The sequence below is a fragment of the Anabrus simplex genome, chromosome 2 (genome assembly GCF_040414725.1).
Source record: "Anabrus simplex isolate iqAnaSimp1 chromosome 2, ASM4041472v1, whole genome shotgun sequence".
NCBI lineage: Eukaryota > Metazoa > Arthropoda > Insecta > Orthoptera > Tettigoniidae > Anabrus > Anabrus simplex.
In genome coordinates this window covers 255469482-255486009 of record NC_090266.1, presented here as the reverse complement: position 1 = coordinate 255486009, position 16528 = coordinate 255469482, and the positions used below count along the sequence as shown (strand labels likewise).

The window sequence follows — 16528 nt, the reverse complement described above, 5'->3', positions numbered from 1 at the left end:
CAAGAATTCAATTCACTTTTTAGAGATTGTATCAATTTGTCAATGAGTTCTGATTTATTTGTAATATTTTTGGAAGGAGTAGAGGATTATGTCAAGCAACATATGCGCAGGATTCGTTTGATCTCAGTGTCTCTCGCATGCTCTCGGATAAGGTACGATTTATTTACTACACATTTCAAACTTTGACATCTGGAAAACTTTGGTAAATGGCTACTATTGGAGATGATCGTAATAAGGGTTCGCCGTGTGAAAATGATTTCGAATCTTTTAATCCGGAATTTGCTACCGAATTGTCCAATAAATTGGATCATGTCTCTTCTCGGAACGACGGTGCGCCTACGATTGATATGTACGAAGAAAGGGTAAGGACATAATTTAGGAGATCAATTAAGGAGCTACACCTTTTAAGGTTAGAAAAGATTTGATGAATGTTATATTTTACAAAATAGGTGCTATAAAATGCGGCGAAATTAAAAAAAAGGAAAAAATCAAGTCATTCCTTTGGTTTTAGTAAATGTAGGATGTATTAAATTCGATCATTGATTTTTTAATATTTTAGCGTCTGTCACTGATAAAAACAACGGCGTTCATTTTTGCGGAAAGGAAGGAAATTACATATGTTGAAAATCACCTGTGCGGCTAATTGGCGCTCTTAGGTCTCTTCTTTTGAGTCTTAGGTTGCGTATTAGAATCGAGGCATAATTCATTGGCATGCCTTTCGAACATTCATTGTTTAACCCTCGAACTAGCAAATACCTGATATCACCGTTTCATCTGTTCCTGCTGTGGCAGCGCCTGATATCAGGCGTTTGGACATGCTTTTTGTTTTATCGCATTAATCGAACTGTTATTCATTGGAAGGTGCTAATTATGTGTCACTCAAAAGAGAGAAACCTTCATCGAGAAATAGTTTATAGGTTCGCTTATTGTACTGATGTTATATGATATCAGGTAAGCTCATATTCTACCACCTTGCGCTAGCAGGTAGACAATCGCTTGCCGGCACATTCAGTCACAAGTTTTGCTTCTGATATCAAACCGAAGTGTTTATTTGCATGCATAGGCCTACATTATGTAATATCCGGTAATATCAAAACATTTCCTGGTTTATCTGATGGACTGAATTTGCTGGCTGGCAAGATAAATTGACTGTCAGTGCTAGCAAGAAATCTTAACATGGTCTTCAGCAATTTTCTTCTGATCGTCTAGATATGGCATTATTTGATGCATGCATCCTATACATGAAAAAAACTGATAAGCCATTACCAAGACAAAATTTCATGGCCAGTAGGCCTATAGCTAGAGGATTGGTAAATGAACCCATTCCAATACCTATACCTATACCAGTTGTGGAGCTATGAGGTCACCCAGGATGCCCATCTCATGTCCTCCAAAAATTGCTACAGAATAACAATCGCCTGTGTGTTGTCTGCGTGGAAGAAAAGAAGTAGTGGTGTACATACTGGTGCCCATTATACAATGGTTGGATTCACCAGGGCTGTTATCATACACTAGTACACTTTTTTGTTGGCCTGACAATCGTGGGGGAAAAATAAGACTCACCCAAGCAACTCTGAGTGACATTCACAAGTTGTGGTGTACAATTCGTTTATGAACTACATGTTTCAAATGAGAACAGTGCATTAGACTATATAAATATTTTTATTTGCTATAAAATGGTGCTTTTGTATCTCTCATTTTTTTTAAATTTTGCCTAGGCGGCCCTAAATATAAACATGTTACATCCAGTGAATGTTTTTGAAAAATAAATAATTTAAACAAAGTCAGTAGTTTTTTGGTCTTAACTTTTTTGGAAGATAAATAAGTGTTTAGTAGCATCATCCTCTTATTCCTTGTAATTTCCTGAATAAGATTATGTTTTGTGAATATATGACTTGTGAATGATTTTTGGCAGAATTTGTACTTCGATTCTGCAGTGCTGGTAAAATATCTCGGCCATTACATTATAAATAAACGCCTATTCATGGGTTAGTTGTATTTTTTACAATTTGCTTTATGTTGCACCAACAGAGATGGGTCTGTATAACAAATTCCAACTTGTACGTTTGGGAAGTTCCATCTTTCCACCACTTTATTATATATTAGTGGACCCGTGCTCTGCTCCACAGCATTCCTTATAAACAGGTCAGATAACTCATCTTGATATGCCTGTCGTAGTCATATTGTTTTTCCTGCCCATTTCAATAATTTTATGTACATTTAATACCGATAATATAGTTTATGGATTTTTCAAAAATAAAAAATGTGTTTATTTTTAAAGAAGATTCCAAATACCTATTTTAATGTCTGTAACATCTTCAGTTGTATGATCCCACCCGTATGTGTGTCTTACCCTACAGTTTTCTTTCCCAAACAGTAAGTCATAATATGTTTACCATACCGATTGGGAACAAACTTTGACTTAAACGGCATTCAGAGTGTCACAGTTCATCTCAGCTACCCCAGAGACTATGAATTCGTCACTAATATCGTCATTTTCAGATTTCTAAGTTTCACCCCCTTCCTTTAGGGGTGCTAGGGGTTTCTTGCCCCTACAGTAATTTTTCCAGATAAAAGCAGAAATAAGTTTTAAGGAATACCACATAATCTTCACATACTGTTGGGTAGGCAACCCGCTGATCGGACTTGTCTTGCTGTTTGCTTATCTTCCCCTATTTTATTTTTCACCCCTTAGTGCCGAACTACCAATCAGATTTCGTTCAAACCACTTCATAATCCCTCTCAGATGTAATAACAACAAACTGTGAAAATTTCAGCAAAATCAGTCCAGTAGTTTTTGAGTCTGTTAGCTTCTAACATACCAACATCCAATTTTATATATAATGACTCAACCACGGATCAAGATGAACTTGAAATTCATTACTTGTAATAAGAGCTAGGTCTTACGGTGACAATGGGATAGGAAAGGCCTGGGAGTGGGGAGGAAGCAGCCGTGAACTGTGTATGTTTCTATTTAGTAAATTTGGGAGATAGTGGATTCGAACGCCATTGTCTTCAGCCCTGAAGATGGTTTTCCGTGGTTTCACATTTTCACACCAAGCAAATGCTGGGGTTATACTTTTATTAAGGCCATGGTCGCTTCCTTTCCACTCTTAGCCCTTTCCTATCCTATCATCGCTATAAGACCTTTCTATGTTGGTGCGACGTGAAGTAAATTGTAAAAAAATATATATATCTCGTTAGTGGGCCGAAATAGTGGCATAAGTAAAAAAAAAATTTTGAGATAAGTGAGTTTCAAGTTTCTGATGGACCACAGACAGTAAGTAAATTCTTACAACTTTCATTGTGTCACTGTTGATGAACAGAATGTGCTACACATCTGTTGAGCTCCAGGTGCAAACTGAGAAGGACCACCTTTGCAGCCAACGTAAGCAACAAAACAGAGAATGCAACAGCAGCACCTCTGCCATTTGTTGGTAGAATATTGAACTACAAGATATGTAGCTGTTGCTGCTGGAAGGAAGAGTGACCTGTAATGCTGGAGAGTGCATTAATTCTAAATTCATATTTTTGTGAGTTGTGCCACTATTGCAGCACACGAGGGATATAAGTTAGTGGATGCTGGCAGATTTCACAAAGTATCTTTTTCCCCATGCTAGTGATACAGGAAGCTGAATGACAGTTTAGCAAATCTGTTTACTAGATTGCATTCTGCTCAAGTTAAAAAAAAAAAAAAAAAAAAAAAAACCCAACTGTTCAGCGTTTAGTAACATTTTGCTTGTTAAATTGTAAAATGTAAGGAAAAGGGCATATAGATGCATGATTTTATAAATAAAGATAGAAATTTAGGTAATTTTAAAGCTCTATTAATGACTTCAGAATATGTTTCCTTAATAACTTGCACATTGTGAAAGAATTTTAAATCTTTGAGCACTCAGCCTAAGCACCAATGTTTTGGGGGTCGGCCAATACATGTGGTAATTTTGAAAGGAGATATGTCCTTGTGGTTTGTATTCCACATAAACTGGAGGTCCCTTTGCAGTGATAATGATATCAACAATTGTGTAAAACTGCAGGTTTCCTTTGTGTGTTGGGAATGAAACTGTAATGCTTTTGGAAATTGTGTCATAATGGTTAAGTTGAATCGAAAGTTGCATATATTGTACAAGTTTTCATTACACTTAGTACATAGTATACTGTAGATAATCGGTTTAGCACAGATGCTTCGTCAGTGGTAGAGTGACCAAGCTAGATAGTGCAGTCGCTTAAGTGCGGCCAGTATCCAGTAATCGAGAGATAGTGGATTCGAGCCCCACTGTTGGCAGCCCTGAAGATGGTTTTCCCTGGTTTCCCATTTTCACACCAGGAAAATGCCGGGGCTGTACCTTAATTAAGGCCACGGCCGCTTTCTTCCACTTCCTAGGCCTTTCCTATCCCATCATCGCCATAAGACATATCTGTGACGGTGCGACGTAAAACCAATAGCAAAAAAAAAAAAAAAAGTGGTAGAGTGTAGGGATTTGGGTGGGCAGACTATGTCCGAATTTTTAAAAGAATAGTTATTTTCAAAAGTACCTAGTTGCAAATGAATGGGAATGGTTGGTCAACTTTATATATTCATACAGAGAAAATGTTATTTAATTTAGATACACATTTAGCTTTTGTTCAAGAGGGTATATCACATGGATGTTTTCTGAGGTATAAATATTTAATCCAGTTGAGGAATGGTTTAAGGTTGAACTTTAGCCAGCACCAGAGTATAGGAGCATGCTGATTGACAAGGTATTTGATACACCTGCTCAGCCTTAATGATTATGGAATACTAGCTCATGTACCCGTGCTGTGCTGTGCTGTGCTGTGCTGTGGAATTCTACATTGTATATGGATTTATAGGTAAAATACTATACATGTTTCAAGATTTTATTACATTGCATTGCTCATAGTGTTACCGGAGAAACACCATAGGGAGGTCGCCATACGTTGTTTCTCATTAAAGTCCAGTTTGGGGAATTTTCATTATAATATCAGGCCCATTTCTTACTGTCAGTCACAGTTTGAATTTGGGAGTTTAGATTCTAATGGCAGGTCCCCTTGTCTAGTGCGTGTTACAATTGATTTTGGCTGTTTTCATTATAAAGTCAGGCACCCTTTCCTACTTCCAGTCACATTTGCGTTGGGGAGTTTTTATTATAATGACAGGCCCCCATTCAGGGGTGTAGCCTGGGAGGGGGTTTACTGGGGGGTTAGAACTCCTCTCCCCCCCCCCCCCCCATGGAAAGTTTACAGAAGAAAAGAAATCGAAACTGATAATAAACAAGTGAAAGCTGACTCAATTGGTTGGCTCTTTTGAACATTTACAGATACATAATTGTAAAACCAACAGATCTCTTGAATCTATTTTCTAAGAAGCCTCAAAAGTTGGATTTTAGATTGTAATCTGAATATACCATTCATTGTAAAACTGACTTCGATCATATTTTACATGTTCTGTATTTTAATGCAAGATTTTGTAGTGTACTGGTAAAGCAATCTGAATATCAAGCAAATTCACTTCTATCAGTGTCCTTATACTGACACTCCTGCATGCACGTGCACACACATACACACATGCCTTCACTATGTTCTGTAACAATTTTGTAACTATAAATCCCCCTCATTGGTCGATCCTGGTTACGCTACTGCCCCTGTTTTCTACTACCAGTCACAGTCGAGTCGGGAAGTTTCCATCATAATTGCAGGTTCCCGTTGCTTTCAGCCACGTAGCAGTATCAGCTGTGTTGAGTATTATTACAAGGCCATATCAGTCAATCATCTAGACTGCCGCCTTTGCAACTTCCAAAAAGGCCGCTACCCCACTTTTGGTGAACCATTTGTTAGTCTGGTCTCTCGACAGATACCTATCCGGTGTGGTTGCACATGTGGCTGATCTATCTCCTTCACTGGGACGCTCAAGCCTCCCCACCACAGTAAGGTCACATGGTTCGCCGGGGAGAATAACTATGCAATTCAACTGTGACTGGCTGTAGGCAAGGAGAACTTCCAAAGTTGAGTATGACTGGCAGTAGGCAAGGGGGCCTGCCATAATAATAAAAACAAGGAGATAGTCGAGCCACATGTGCAACCATACCGGATAGGTATCTGTCGAAAGACCAAACTAACGAATGGTTCACCAAAAGTGGGGTAGCGGCCTTTCAGAAGTTGCGAAGACGGCAGTCTAGACGATTGACTGATATGGCCTTGTAATAATACTCAACATGGCTTAGCTGTGTTGATAATGCTACATGGCTGAATGCAACGGGAAACTACATCTGTAAATAACTCCCGAGGACATGCAGCACTCTGTATGAATGATGTACTGATGATGCCTTCCTCCTGGGCAAAATATTCCAGAGGTAAAATAGTCCCCTAATCGGATCTCCAGGTGTTAGAAGTTTGAATCATTGTGGTAGGTTAGAGAATCTGAAAAGGGAAATGGATATACATAAGTTAGATGTAATTGGTATAAGTGAAGTACGTAGGCAGCAAGAGCAGGATTTTCGGTCAGGTGACTACAGAATGATTAGCACAAAATCAAACAGGAAGTGCAGGAGTTGGTTTAATAATGAATTGTTGTATATAACATTACACTCAACCTACAGACGATGACATTATTGTGACTAAGGCAAATAAAGGTAGTAGTATGGTCATATTGGATAGAAAAGATTACATTGAAAAAACAGAAAAGTTTTTCTCTGATGAGTCGTTTTCCAGAGTCAATAAAGACCTCACAGCTAGGATACAAGAAAGTTTAAAATCTTTATTGAAAAGTTCCACGTTCATTCACAATGAAGACGAAATTCAGAAGATGATAAATATGAACCCCAGATTACCTACAGCAAGAGTGTTGCCTAAAATCCATAAAGCGGGAATACCTGTTTGACCTATCATTAACTGCAAAAACAGCCCAACATATAAAATATAAAAATTTATACACAGGTTTCTTTCTAACAACTATAAGTTCCACAGTAAGTCAATAATAAGAAATTGGGTAGATTTTTGCAAAAGTTTAGAAAGATTCAAGCTTCAGCCCCATCATTACTTATGTTTGTTTGACATAACTAATAAGTATGCAAATATCCCAGTAAATAAAGCAATAGATATTATTAGAATGAATTTAACCAGTCAAGGTCGTCTAGGGAAACTAGAGATTGATCAATTCATGAAAATTCTAGAGTTTGTCACAAAATATAACTATGTTACGTTCAACAAGACTATTTATAGTCAAGAGAGTTTACCAACGGGAGCTTCTGCCTCGGGTATATTAGCTAATATTTATTTAGACCATCTAGAGCACCGCAAAATAACAGGACATATACCTGGTTTAGATTTCTGGACACGATTCGTGTACGATACCTTTGTAATAATAGATAAGCGTTGCAACAATAGTAACAATATCTTACAGTTTTTAAATTCATCAGATGAAAGAATAAAATTCACACTTGCAAATGAGAAGAACAATGCTTTGAATTTCTTAGATGTAACCGTTAAGAGGGAACCTGGCAAGTTCTCTTATAAAGTATACAGAAATGATACGTTTACTCCTGTGACCATTAAAAATGATTCTTTACATCGTGGGAGTTGTAAGAGGGCTGCCTATTTCAGATGTTATTCTGTACAGAGTAATAAATATGTTACAAGATTATGAGCAACTGCAAAATGACCTCGACAATGTTGTGAGATGTACAGTAGGCAATGGTATGATGATAAACGGGGTTAAAAGTCAGGTAGTGAGTTTTGCAAATAGGAAAAGTCCTCTCAGTTTTAATTACTGTGTTGATGGGGTGAAAGTTCCTTTTGGGGATCATTGTAAGTACCTAGGTGTTAATATGAGAAAAGATCTTCATTGGAGTAATCACATAAATATGATTGTTAATAAAGGGTATAGATCTCTGCACATAGTTATGAGGGTATTTAGGGCTTGTAGTAAAGATGTACAGGAGAGGGCATGTAAGTCTCGGGTAAGACCCAAACTAGAGTATTGTTCCACATATAGACCATGAAGCTATGATTGAGATTACATTGTCTGGGGAATGCCATATGATAGCAAAGATTTGGTCACGTCCAAATGGGGCATGTCAAAACGGGAACTGGCGTGTATGTCACTATGTGTGACAATGTAATTATGTGTCTATAATGATATGCTTTAAGTCTTCAAATTAGTTTATAAACCACTATCTCCACTTAAAACTAACTTATAAGTATATAAGATACAAACAATATATGTAGGAACACTTCATGTACATGAACGTTCGTGTCTTGCATGTTGTTCAGTTCATTGGTTGACTTCTGTGTTCAAGTCTTATTTTCATAGTTGTACACTTGGTTGATGTTTTTGGAGCTTGAATGATATGATTTGCTTGTAAGATTATCACATTATATGTATAAAAGATTTTGTCTTCATGTATATACATAGAATAAAACACTTTCAAGTTTAAAAAGAATGCCAGGTGTATGGATACAATTAGGATAAAATATGTATATTCAGCTCTGCTGTGTGTTGAATCTTATTGTTTTATGTTAAAATTGAATCATGTTGTCCTGTGACATTCGTAAAATTTGAGTGGCATTGGATTCAAAGTGGTGGCTCCTTTCCCATCTGTAGCTGTGCAGTGACGTCATAATTATCTGTGGAAGATAAGATTGAGCTGTGAGTGATATAAAAATCAAAAATCAAAATCTCTTTATTTGCAAATGAGGTGTCTACCTCGGTGGCAAATGGTACACTAAAATACATTATTGTCAAGCACTAAATATTAAATTAACAAGAGAAGAAAATTTTCCTATTATACAATATTATACAATTTACGCTAACAATGTTTTCTATTAAACACACAGCTCATCCTTAATAAATTTATATTGTTTACAAAATTCTACTTATAATATCTCCTGTACTACTTATAAATATAGTCAACTGATATACAGTATGTGGAATTACTTCAAATGATACTATACAACTGGTATAAGATTAATATTTACATTGCATTTATTTATTTACAATTTTTTTTACCCGTTCTGCATCCTAAGTAGCATAACGACCAGCTGCGTCTTAACCAGAGCCCCTTTTGCCACCACTTTTCAGAGTTCCTGAAGGGCCTTCACAGCTACCGTAGCGGTCCCAGGGCCCTCGAAGTCCCCACTGTACTTCACCCCTACTGGCAGTCCCCTACTTTGGCTGTCCAAACTCCTTAGACCAGGGGATGGAATTAATTTATTCACACACATTTTTTTATTTACAATAACCTGCACTGGTTGAATGCCCTCTAACACTTCATTTATTTTCTCTGTTGCTCTTTATTCTCTTCTCGAATATCTGTACAGATTTTGGAAAAGGATCAAACACTACCCCTGGTAAACTGTTCCACTCCTTCACACCCTTCCCAATGAATGAAAATTTACCCCAATCGCTTCTGCTAAAATTCCTTCTAATTTTATATTTGTGGTCAGTCCTGCCGATATAATTATTTTCCAACTGAAGCCTCTCACGGATATCTCCCCATGCTTCTTCTCCTGTATAGGCTCTATATAATCCTATAAGTCTAGTTTTCTCCCTTCTCTTACTTAAAGTTTCCCACCCAAGTTCCTTTAACATTTCTGATACACTACTCTTTCTCCTGAAATCCCCTGTTACAAATCTTGCTGCTTTCCTCTGCACACTATCTATTTCTTTTATTAGGTATTCTTGGTGAGGATCCCAAACTTTGTTTGCATATTCCAATAATGGACGAACCATACTCAAGTAACTTTTTTCTTTTAATTCTTTGTTGCATCCTTTAAGTAGCCTCATTATGACATGTAACGATCTGTATGCTTTCCCAACAATGTCATCTATATGACCCTTCCAGTGCAAATTACTTTCAAATCTCACACCTAAGTATTTGCACTTGCCATCTTTTGGGATAACTACCTCATCCAAAGTATATTCAAATTCAGTTTTAAAGCTCCTGTTTGTAAAAGTTGTAACAGTTGATTTGCCTCCATTAACCTTCATATTATTTTCTTCAACCCATTGTTGGATACTTTCAAGGTCCCTTTGTAATTCTGAACAATCCTCAATGTTGTTTATTTCCCTATAAACAATTATGTCATCTGCATACAATCTTATTTTTTGATGTTATATTGTTCCCTAAATCATTTGCGTATATTAAGAAAAGTAACGGACTAATTATACTACCCTGTGCAATTCCCTTCCAAACTTTCTCTTCCTGAGATACATTATTTCCTACTTTGACTTTCTGAACCCTTGAATTTCGAAATGTTTTTATCCAACGTGTAACCCTTACGTCCAATCCTATTCCCTCCAATTTCTTTAATAATATTCCATGTTCCACTCTATCAAAGGCTTTGGAAAGATCTATGGCTATGCAATCTAACTGACCTCCTGAATCCAACTGATCTGATATGTCCTGCTGAAATCCCACCAGTTGTGCCTCACAAGAAAATTTCTTTTTAAATCCATACTGGCTCCTCATGAACCAATTTTTATCATCACATATCCCTCTGATGTACTTCGATATTAAACTCTCCAGTATTTTACAAACTATACTGGTCAGGCTGATTGGTCTGTAGTTCTCTGGTTTCCTTTATAAATTGGTATTATTATAGATTCCTTCCATTCCTTTGGTATTACACTATTATTTATGACATAGTCAAAGAGAAATCTTAAATAAGGCACTATGTACCACCCCATTGTCTTTAATATCTCCCCAGTAATTTGATCACTTCCTGCTGCTTTTCCTTGCTGAAGCAGTTGGTTTTCTCTGAAAATATCTTCGTTTGTGAATGAGAAGCTTCTTGTTTCCCTCTGTCTCTCTCCCTCTCTTATCTTCTGTTTCGGTTTCCAACTCTTGACAATCATCTACTGAATCTCTAAATTCCCTACTAAATAGGTTTGCTTTCTCAGTATCTGTTAAATAGTGTTCACCCCCTTCTCCCACCATTGTAGGAATTTGGATTCCTTTTCCTTTTTGATTCCTGATATATGAATACAGCTTTTTCCATTTCCCTTTGTGGTCATTACCCTCTTGAAGTATGCCATTCATATAATTCTCTTTTGCTTCCTTTTTCACTCTATTCAGTTCCCTCATTAGCTGTTTTCTAGTTTCTCTACTCTCCCTACCCTCTTTGATTTTCCTGTTTACTATTCTACATTTTCTTTTTAATTTTCTTATTTCTCTTGTATAATAAACAGGGTCTGAGGTCATTTTACCCTTCTTAACAGGTACAAATCTCTTCTCTCCTTCCCAAATGATTCCTTTAAATTTAGCCCAAAGTGTATCCACGTTACTCCCTTCACTTATCCAACAACTGAATTGTGATTTAAGGTAAGTCCCAAATTCATCAACTTTAGTTTTATGTTGGAGGAATCTCTAAGGATTGTGTGTGCTAATTTGAATATGTACTTACTGTTATTGGTGTGGTTGAGTTGCATTTGATATGTGAGCTTGTTGTGTACTGCTTTGTGTTCGTCTTAGGCCCATACTGGCCTCTGTGAGGGGAAGGGAAGGAGGGGTAGGGAGAGTTGCTGTTGTGGGGGTAGGGGTGTAGCTCAAATACCAACTGCTAAAGCTTATACCAAAATACATAAGGAACACATACCAATGAGACCTATTATCAACTACAGAGCAAGCCCAACCTATAAACTCTCGCAATTTATTAAAAAAATCCTTAAAAAGCACTACATATTCTGAGCCAATAAAACAATATGGAATCCAATAGATTTTCGTAATAGAACAAAAGTATTAAAGAATGAACAACTGCACATTCTCGCATCATTTGACATAATAAACATGTGCTCCAACATTCCCACAAAGCGAACAATAGAAGTCATTGAATCCAATCTAAAAAGTCACAGCATTCTAAGCACTTTAGAAATAGAAGAGTTCATTAAATTACTTGATTTTGCCATTAGTAACAACTACTTTAAATTCCATGATACTATTTACCAGCGACAAGGCTTACCGATGGGATCTCCCGCTTCTGGTATACTCGCCGAAATTTACATGGACCATTTAGAGCTCACACCAATTAGTAGACAATATATGTTTTTTTGTGTAAATTTGTTGATAACGGTTTCGTCATCATCTATAACACGTCCACAAATGAAACCAATATATTAGACAAACTCAACATAATAGACCCCCACATAAAATTTACCACAGAAACCATAAACAATCGCACTCTGAACTATTTGGATATAACGATAACCAGACATGGAGACCCACCTTTCTTACAAAATATTTGAGGAGCTTGTTTTCAAAACTGAATATCTCCACACTTCTACAGGAGAGAGGAAAAACATATATCTTTAGATAGGATTATCGAAATGGAGTTTGAATGATAGCTGGAAAGAGCAACATACTATCACCAAAAGAACACTGAATTATGTGTAGTACAGAAAAAGTTATTGACAAAAGAACATTAGATATATTGAGTTTTGAACAAAATGCATGGATATATTTAGCTTTGAAAAAAAAAAAAAAAAGGTGGTTGTATTTAGCTATGAAAACAGGATATTTCACACAATCCCAAATATTTTTCCTAATTTGTGATATTTAATGTGAACATAATGTTAATAGGTACAATTTGAAAGTAAATACCTTTATTTTTTTTTTTATTACTCATTTAGTTCAATCAAATTATGTCATAAAATGACCATGGGACACTGCGTACAGGTCAGAAAATTAATCAATGTCAATAACACACTAAAAACAAGATAACATGTTGCACAATACATGTTTCACTGTGTCTATCAGGTGCATAACGTGCATGGTGAAGTTAAACATGTATTGGTTGTTCATAATCTAAGCAGTCACAAGATGATTCAGGTTCTTCTACCTGCGAACACTCTAATACGTGATGATCACACTGAAATTTTAGATCTTGCTTCCAGCTGTTACCAAAATGTGCTTTCAGTAAGTTCCGGTCATCTCGAAGCTTTTCGGAAGAAAGGCCATGCTCCATTGGGACATCAGAAAGTACCATCTTTTCTTCGACAACTTTGGTTTTCTTTACTTTTACGTATTGCTCATTGCTTCCGCGCTGAATACTATTGAAGTGAAGGTTGTAGTGCTGCTACCTGTCATAACACAATGAAGGTAATATAACAGGAAAGTGAGAAATTAAAAAACCTACATCAATGGATATATACAGTTTTGAAAAAAAATACACTGTTATGTATTTTAGAGCGTGGATATATTGACTTTTGGTGCAAAATATTATAAGTGATGAATATACTCAGTTTTGAAAGAAAAGCATGTTTTCACACAGCCTTATCAATGGAAAATATTAACATTTGATTAAAAAACATTTTACCATCCAATGCAGATGAGGCAAATGTTACAGAATCAACCAAAAGACAATTTCTAAAATTTTTGTAGATATTCACTTTTGAAAAGAAGCTCCTCATTTAGAAAACCCACGCACACCTCAAACACAGTTAAAATAGATTCCTTTCACCCCAACACACACAAAAGAGCAGCTTACTACAGCATGATACACAGAGCATTTAATATACCATTAACAAAAGAAGATTTAAATAAAGAATTACAACTAATTCATGACATAGCCAAAAACAATGGATACAAGAAAGAAATGGTTAACAAAATCATTCACAAAATAAAATCCCAACCCAAAACCAAATTAACAAAGATAAACACAAGAAAGATTAGCACTATTCACCTTCAATAATGCACATATATACCCCATAACTAACGTTTTTAAAAAACATAACTTAGGAATAGCATTTAAAACTACACACAACAGTACCAATATCAAACACAATGTCAGGACAGTCAACAGCAACAATAAATACAACCACTCAGGGGTGTACCATATTAAATGCAATAACTGTGAGACAAGCTACGTCGGATGCACCGGTAGGAACTTTCTAACCCGATATAATGAACACAATCATTTTTCCTCAATAGGCCAATATATCGAAGTCTATAAACACAGTTTCATGAACATCAAGAACGACATGCAAATCCTGAACATAAACCCCAAGGGTCCCTTGCTCAACATAACAGAAGAATTTTACATTTCTCTAGATCAGTATACCAATCTAAATTTCAACATAAATGAAATTACAGAAAAAACTAACATCATCTTCAATACAGTCATCCCCACCCTAAAAAACGGTTACACCGAGCTCGATAGCTGTAGTTGCTTAAGTGCGGCCAGTATCCAGTAATCGGGAGATAGTGGGTTCGAGCCCCACTGTCGGCAGCCCTGAAGATGGTTTTCCGTGGTTTCCCATTTTCATACCAGGCAAATGCCGGGGCTGTACCTTAATGAAGGCCATGCCGCTTCCTTCAAATTCCTAGGCCTTTCCTATCCCATCATCGCCGTAAGACATATCTGTGTCGGTGCGACATAAAGCAAATAGCAAAAAAAAAAAATTGGTTACCTTAAGATAATCAATAAACAAAACATAACACGCAACAGAGAAATATCAAATGACACACACAATCCTTAGACATTCCTCCAACATAAAATATCATTCACAGCTCAATCTTATCTTCCACAGATAATTATAATGTTACTGCACAGCTACAGATGAGAAAGGAGCCACCACTTTAAATCCAATGCCACTCAAATTTTACGAATGTCACAGGACAACATGATTCAGTTTTAACATAAAACAACAAGATTCAGCACATAGCAGAGCTGAATATACATATTTTATCCTAATTGTATCCATACACCTGGCATTCTTTTTAAACTTGAAAGTGTTTTATTCTATGTATATACATGAAGACAAAATCTTTTATACATATAATGTGATAATTTTACAAGCAAATCATATCATTCAAGCTCCAAACACATCAACCGAGTGCACAACTATGAAAATAAGACTTGAACACAGAAGTCAACCGATGAACTGAACAACACGCAAGACACGAACGTTCATGTGCATGAAGTGTTCCTACATATATTGTTTTTATCTTATATACTTATAAGTTAGTTTTAAGTGGAGATAGTGTTTTATAAACTAATTTTAAGACCTAAAGCATATCATTATAGACATATAATTGCATTGTCACACATAGTGACATACACGCCAGTTCCCGTTTTGACATGCCCCATATGGACGTGACCAAATCTTTGTTCAAATGGCATTCCCAAGACAACGTAATCTCAATCATAGCTTCATGATCTACATGTGAATGTATTGTTCAGCTGAAGACGATGCTATGTAGGGGGTCGAAACCGGTACTGTAGCATAATAAGTGCAATAAATAAGTATTGATAAGATGGAAGTCCTTTGCTATATGTGAATGTATTGTTCAGCTGAAGACGACGCTATGTAGGGGGTCGAAACCGGTACTGTAGCATAATAAGTGCAATAAATAAGTATTGATAAGATGGAAGTCCTTTGCTATTTCTAATTGTGTAGTTCGTCAATATGGATATGAAGATCATAGATTACATTACTGGAGTTTGCTATCAAGTTTTTAAAATTGATGTACAGTAATTCATTTCGCAGCTTAAAAATATTATCTCCTAACATCCTAAAGTGTTTAAGTTGTCTGTGGTTTCCATGTTTTCTCAAGTCACTTTTGAATTTTAATGAGAGACGGCAGTGATGAGACAAAAGAGGCTCTGTGACACCACATGTAAATCACTTTTATGAACATTAGTAATGATATTGTCTAAACAGGAATTTTTTCTAATGGGTTGGTCATTGGCAAGATAGAAATTATAAGACATGATACTTTTTTTTTTTTTGCTAGGGGCTTTACGTCGCACCGACACAGATAGGTCTTATGGCGACGATGGGACAGGAAAGGCCTAGGAGTTGGAAGGAAGCAGCCGTGGCCTTAATTAAGGTACAGCCCCAGCATTTGCCTGGTGTGAAAATGGGAAACCACGGAAAACCATTTTCAGGGCTGCCGATAGTGGGATTCGAACCTACTATCTCCCGGGTGCAAGCTCACAGCCGCGCGCCTCTACGCGCATGGCCAACTCGCCCGGTAGACATGATACTGTATAGGCTTTTGGGCTTATGCCGTGTCAAGAAAATAAGGTGAAATTCTTTACGTTCACTATTGTTATTTCGTCTTGGTGTTTTTCCAAATTTGTACGTTCCTCATCGCCAGATGTTTCATTCCGGGCTTGTGTCAATGTCATACACCGGTCAATGTCATATGTTATGTACACATGTTATGTGACTCTCTTAGACTGATTCTGATGGTTCGGTCAGCTTCCGCTTCGAATGCTAGTGCTGTGCCATGTCCGGAGAGCCATCTGGTGACGAATGAACGTACCATTTCCACTTCTATTATAACTTGTAAATTTCAAAAAATCATTGTTTAAGAAGCCTTTCTCGTGGACAGTCAAGATTTTCCTCTGATGATGCAGAGCACAATTCTCTGCGAAATGTAAAGAATTTCACCTTATTTTCTTGACACGGCTTAAGCCCAAAAGCCTATACAGTATCACGTCTGTAAGTACGGGCCGTGAAAACATCAATGGCAAGTTATAAGACATTAGAAGATCACAAAAATGGGTTTTGGCAGATGATTGAACT

At 36.7% G+C, this 16528-nt stretch overlaps 1 protein-coding gene across 1 annotated transcript in view; it reads left to right on the top strand.

Moving 5' to 3' along the window:
- The first annotated feature begins 206 nt into the window (after positions 1-206).
- The window catches only part of BORCS6 (BLOC-1 related complex subunit 6), a 151397-nt gene continuing 135075 nt past the window's right edge, over positions 207-16528 (top strand). Inside the window, exon 1 of the mRNA XM_067140545.2 lies at positions 207-362. Coding sequence (XP_066996646.1) covers positions 207-362 — 156 coding nt within the window. The remainder of the gene's footprint in view (positions 363-16528) is intronic.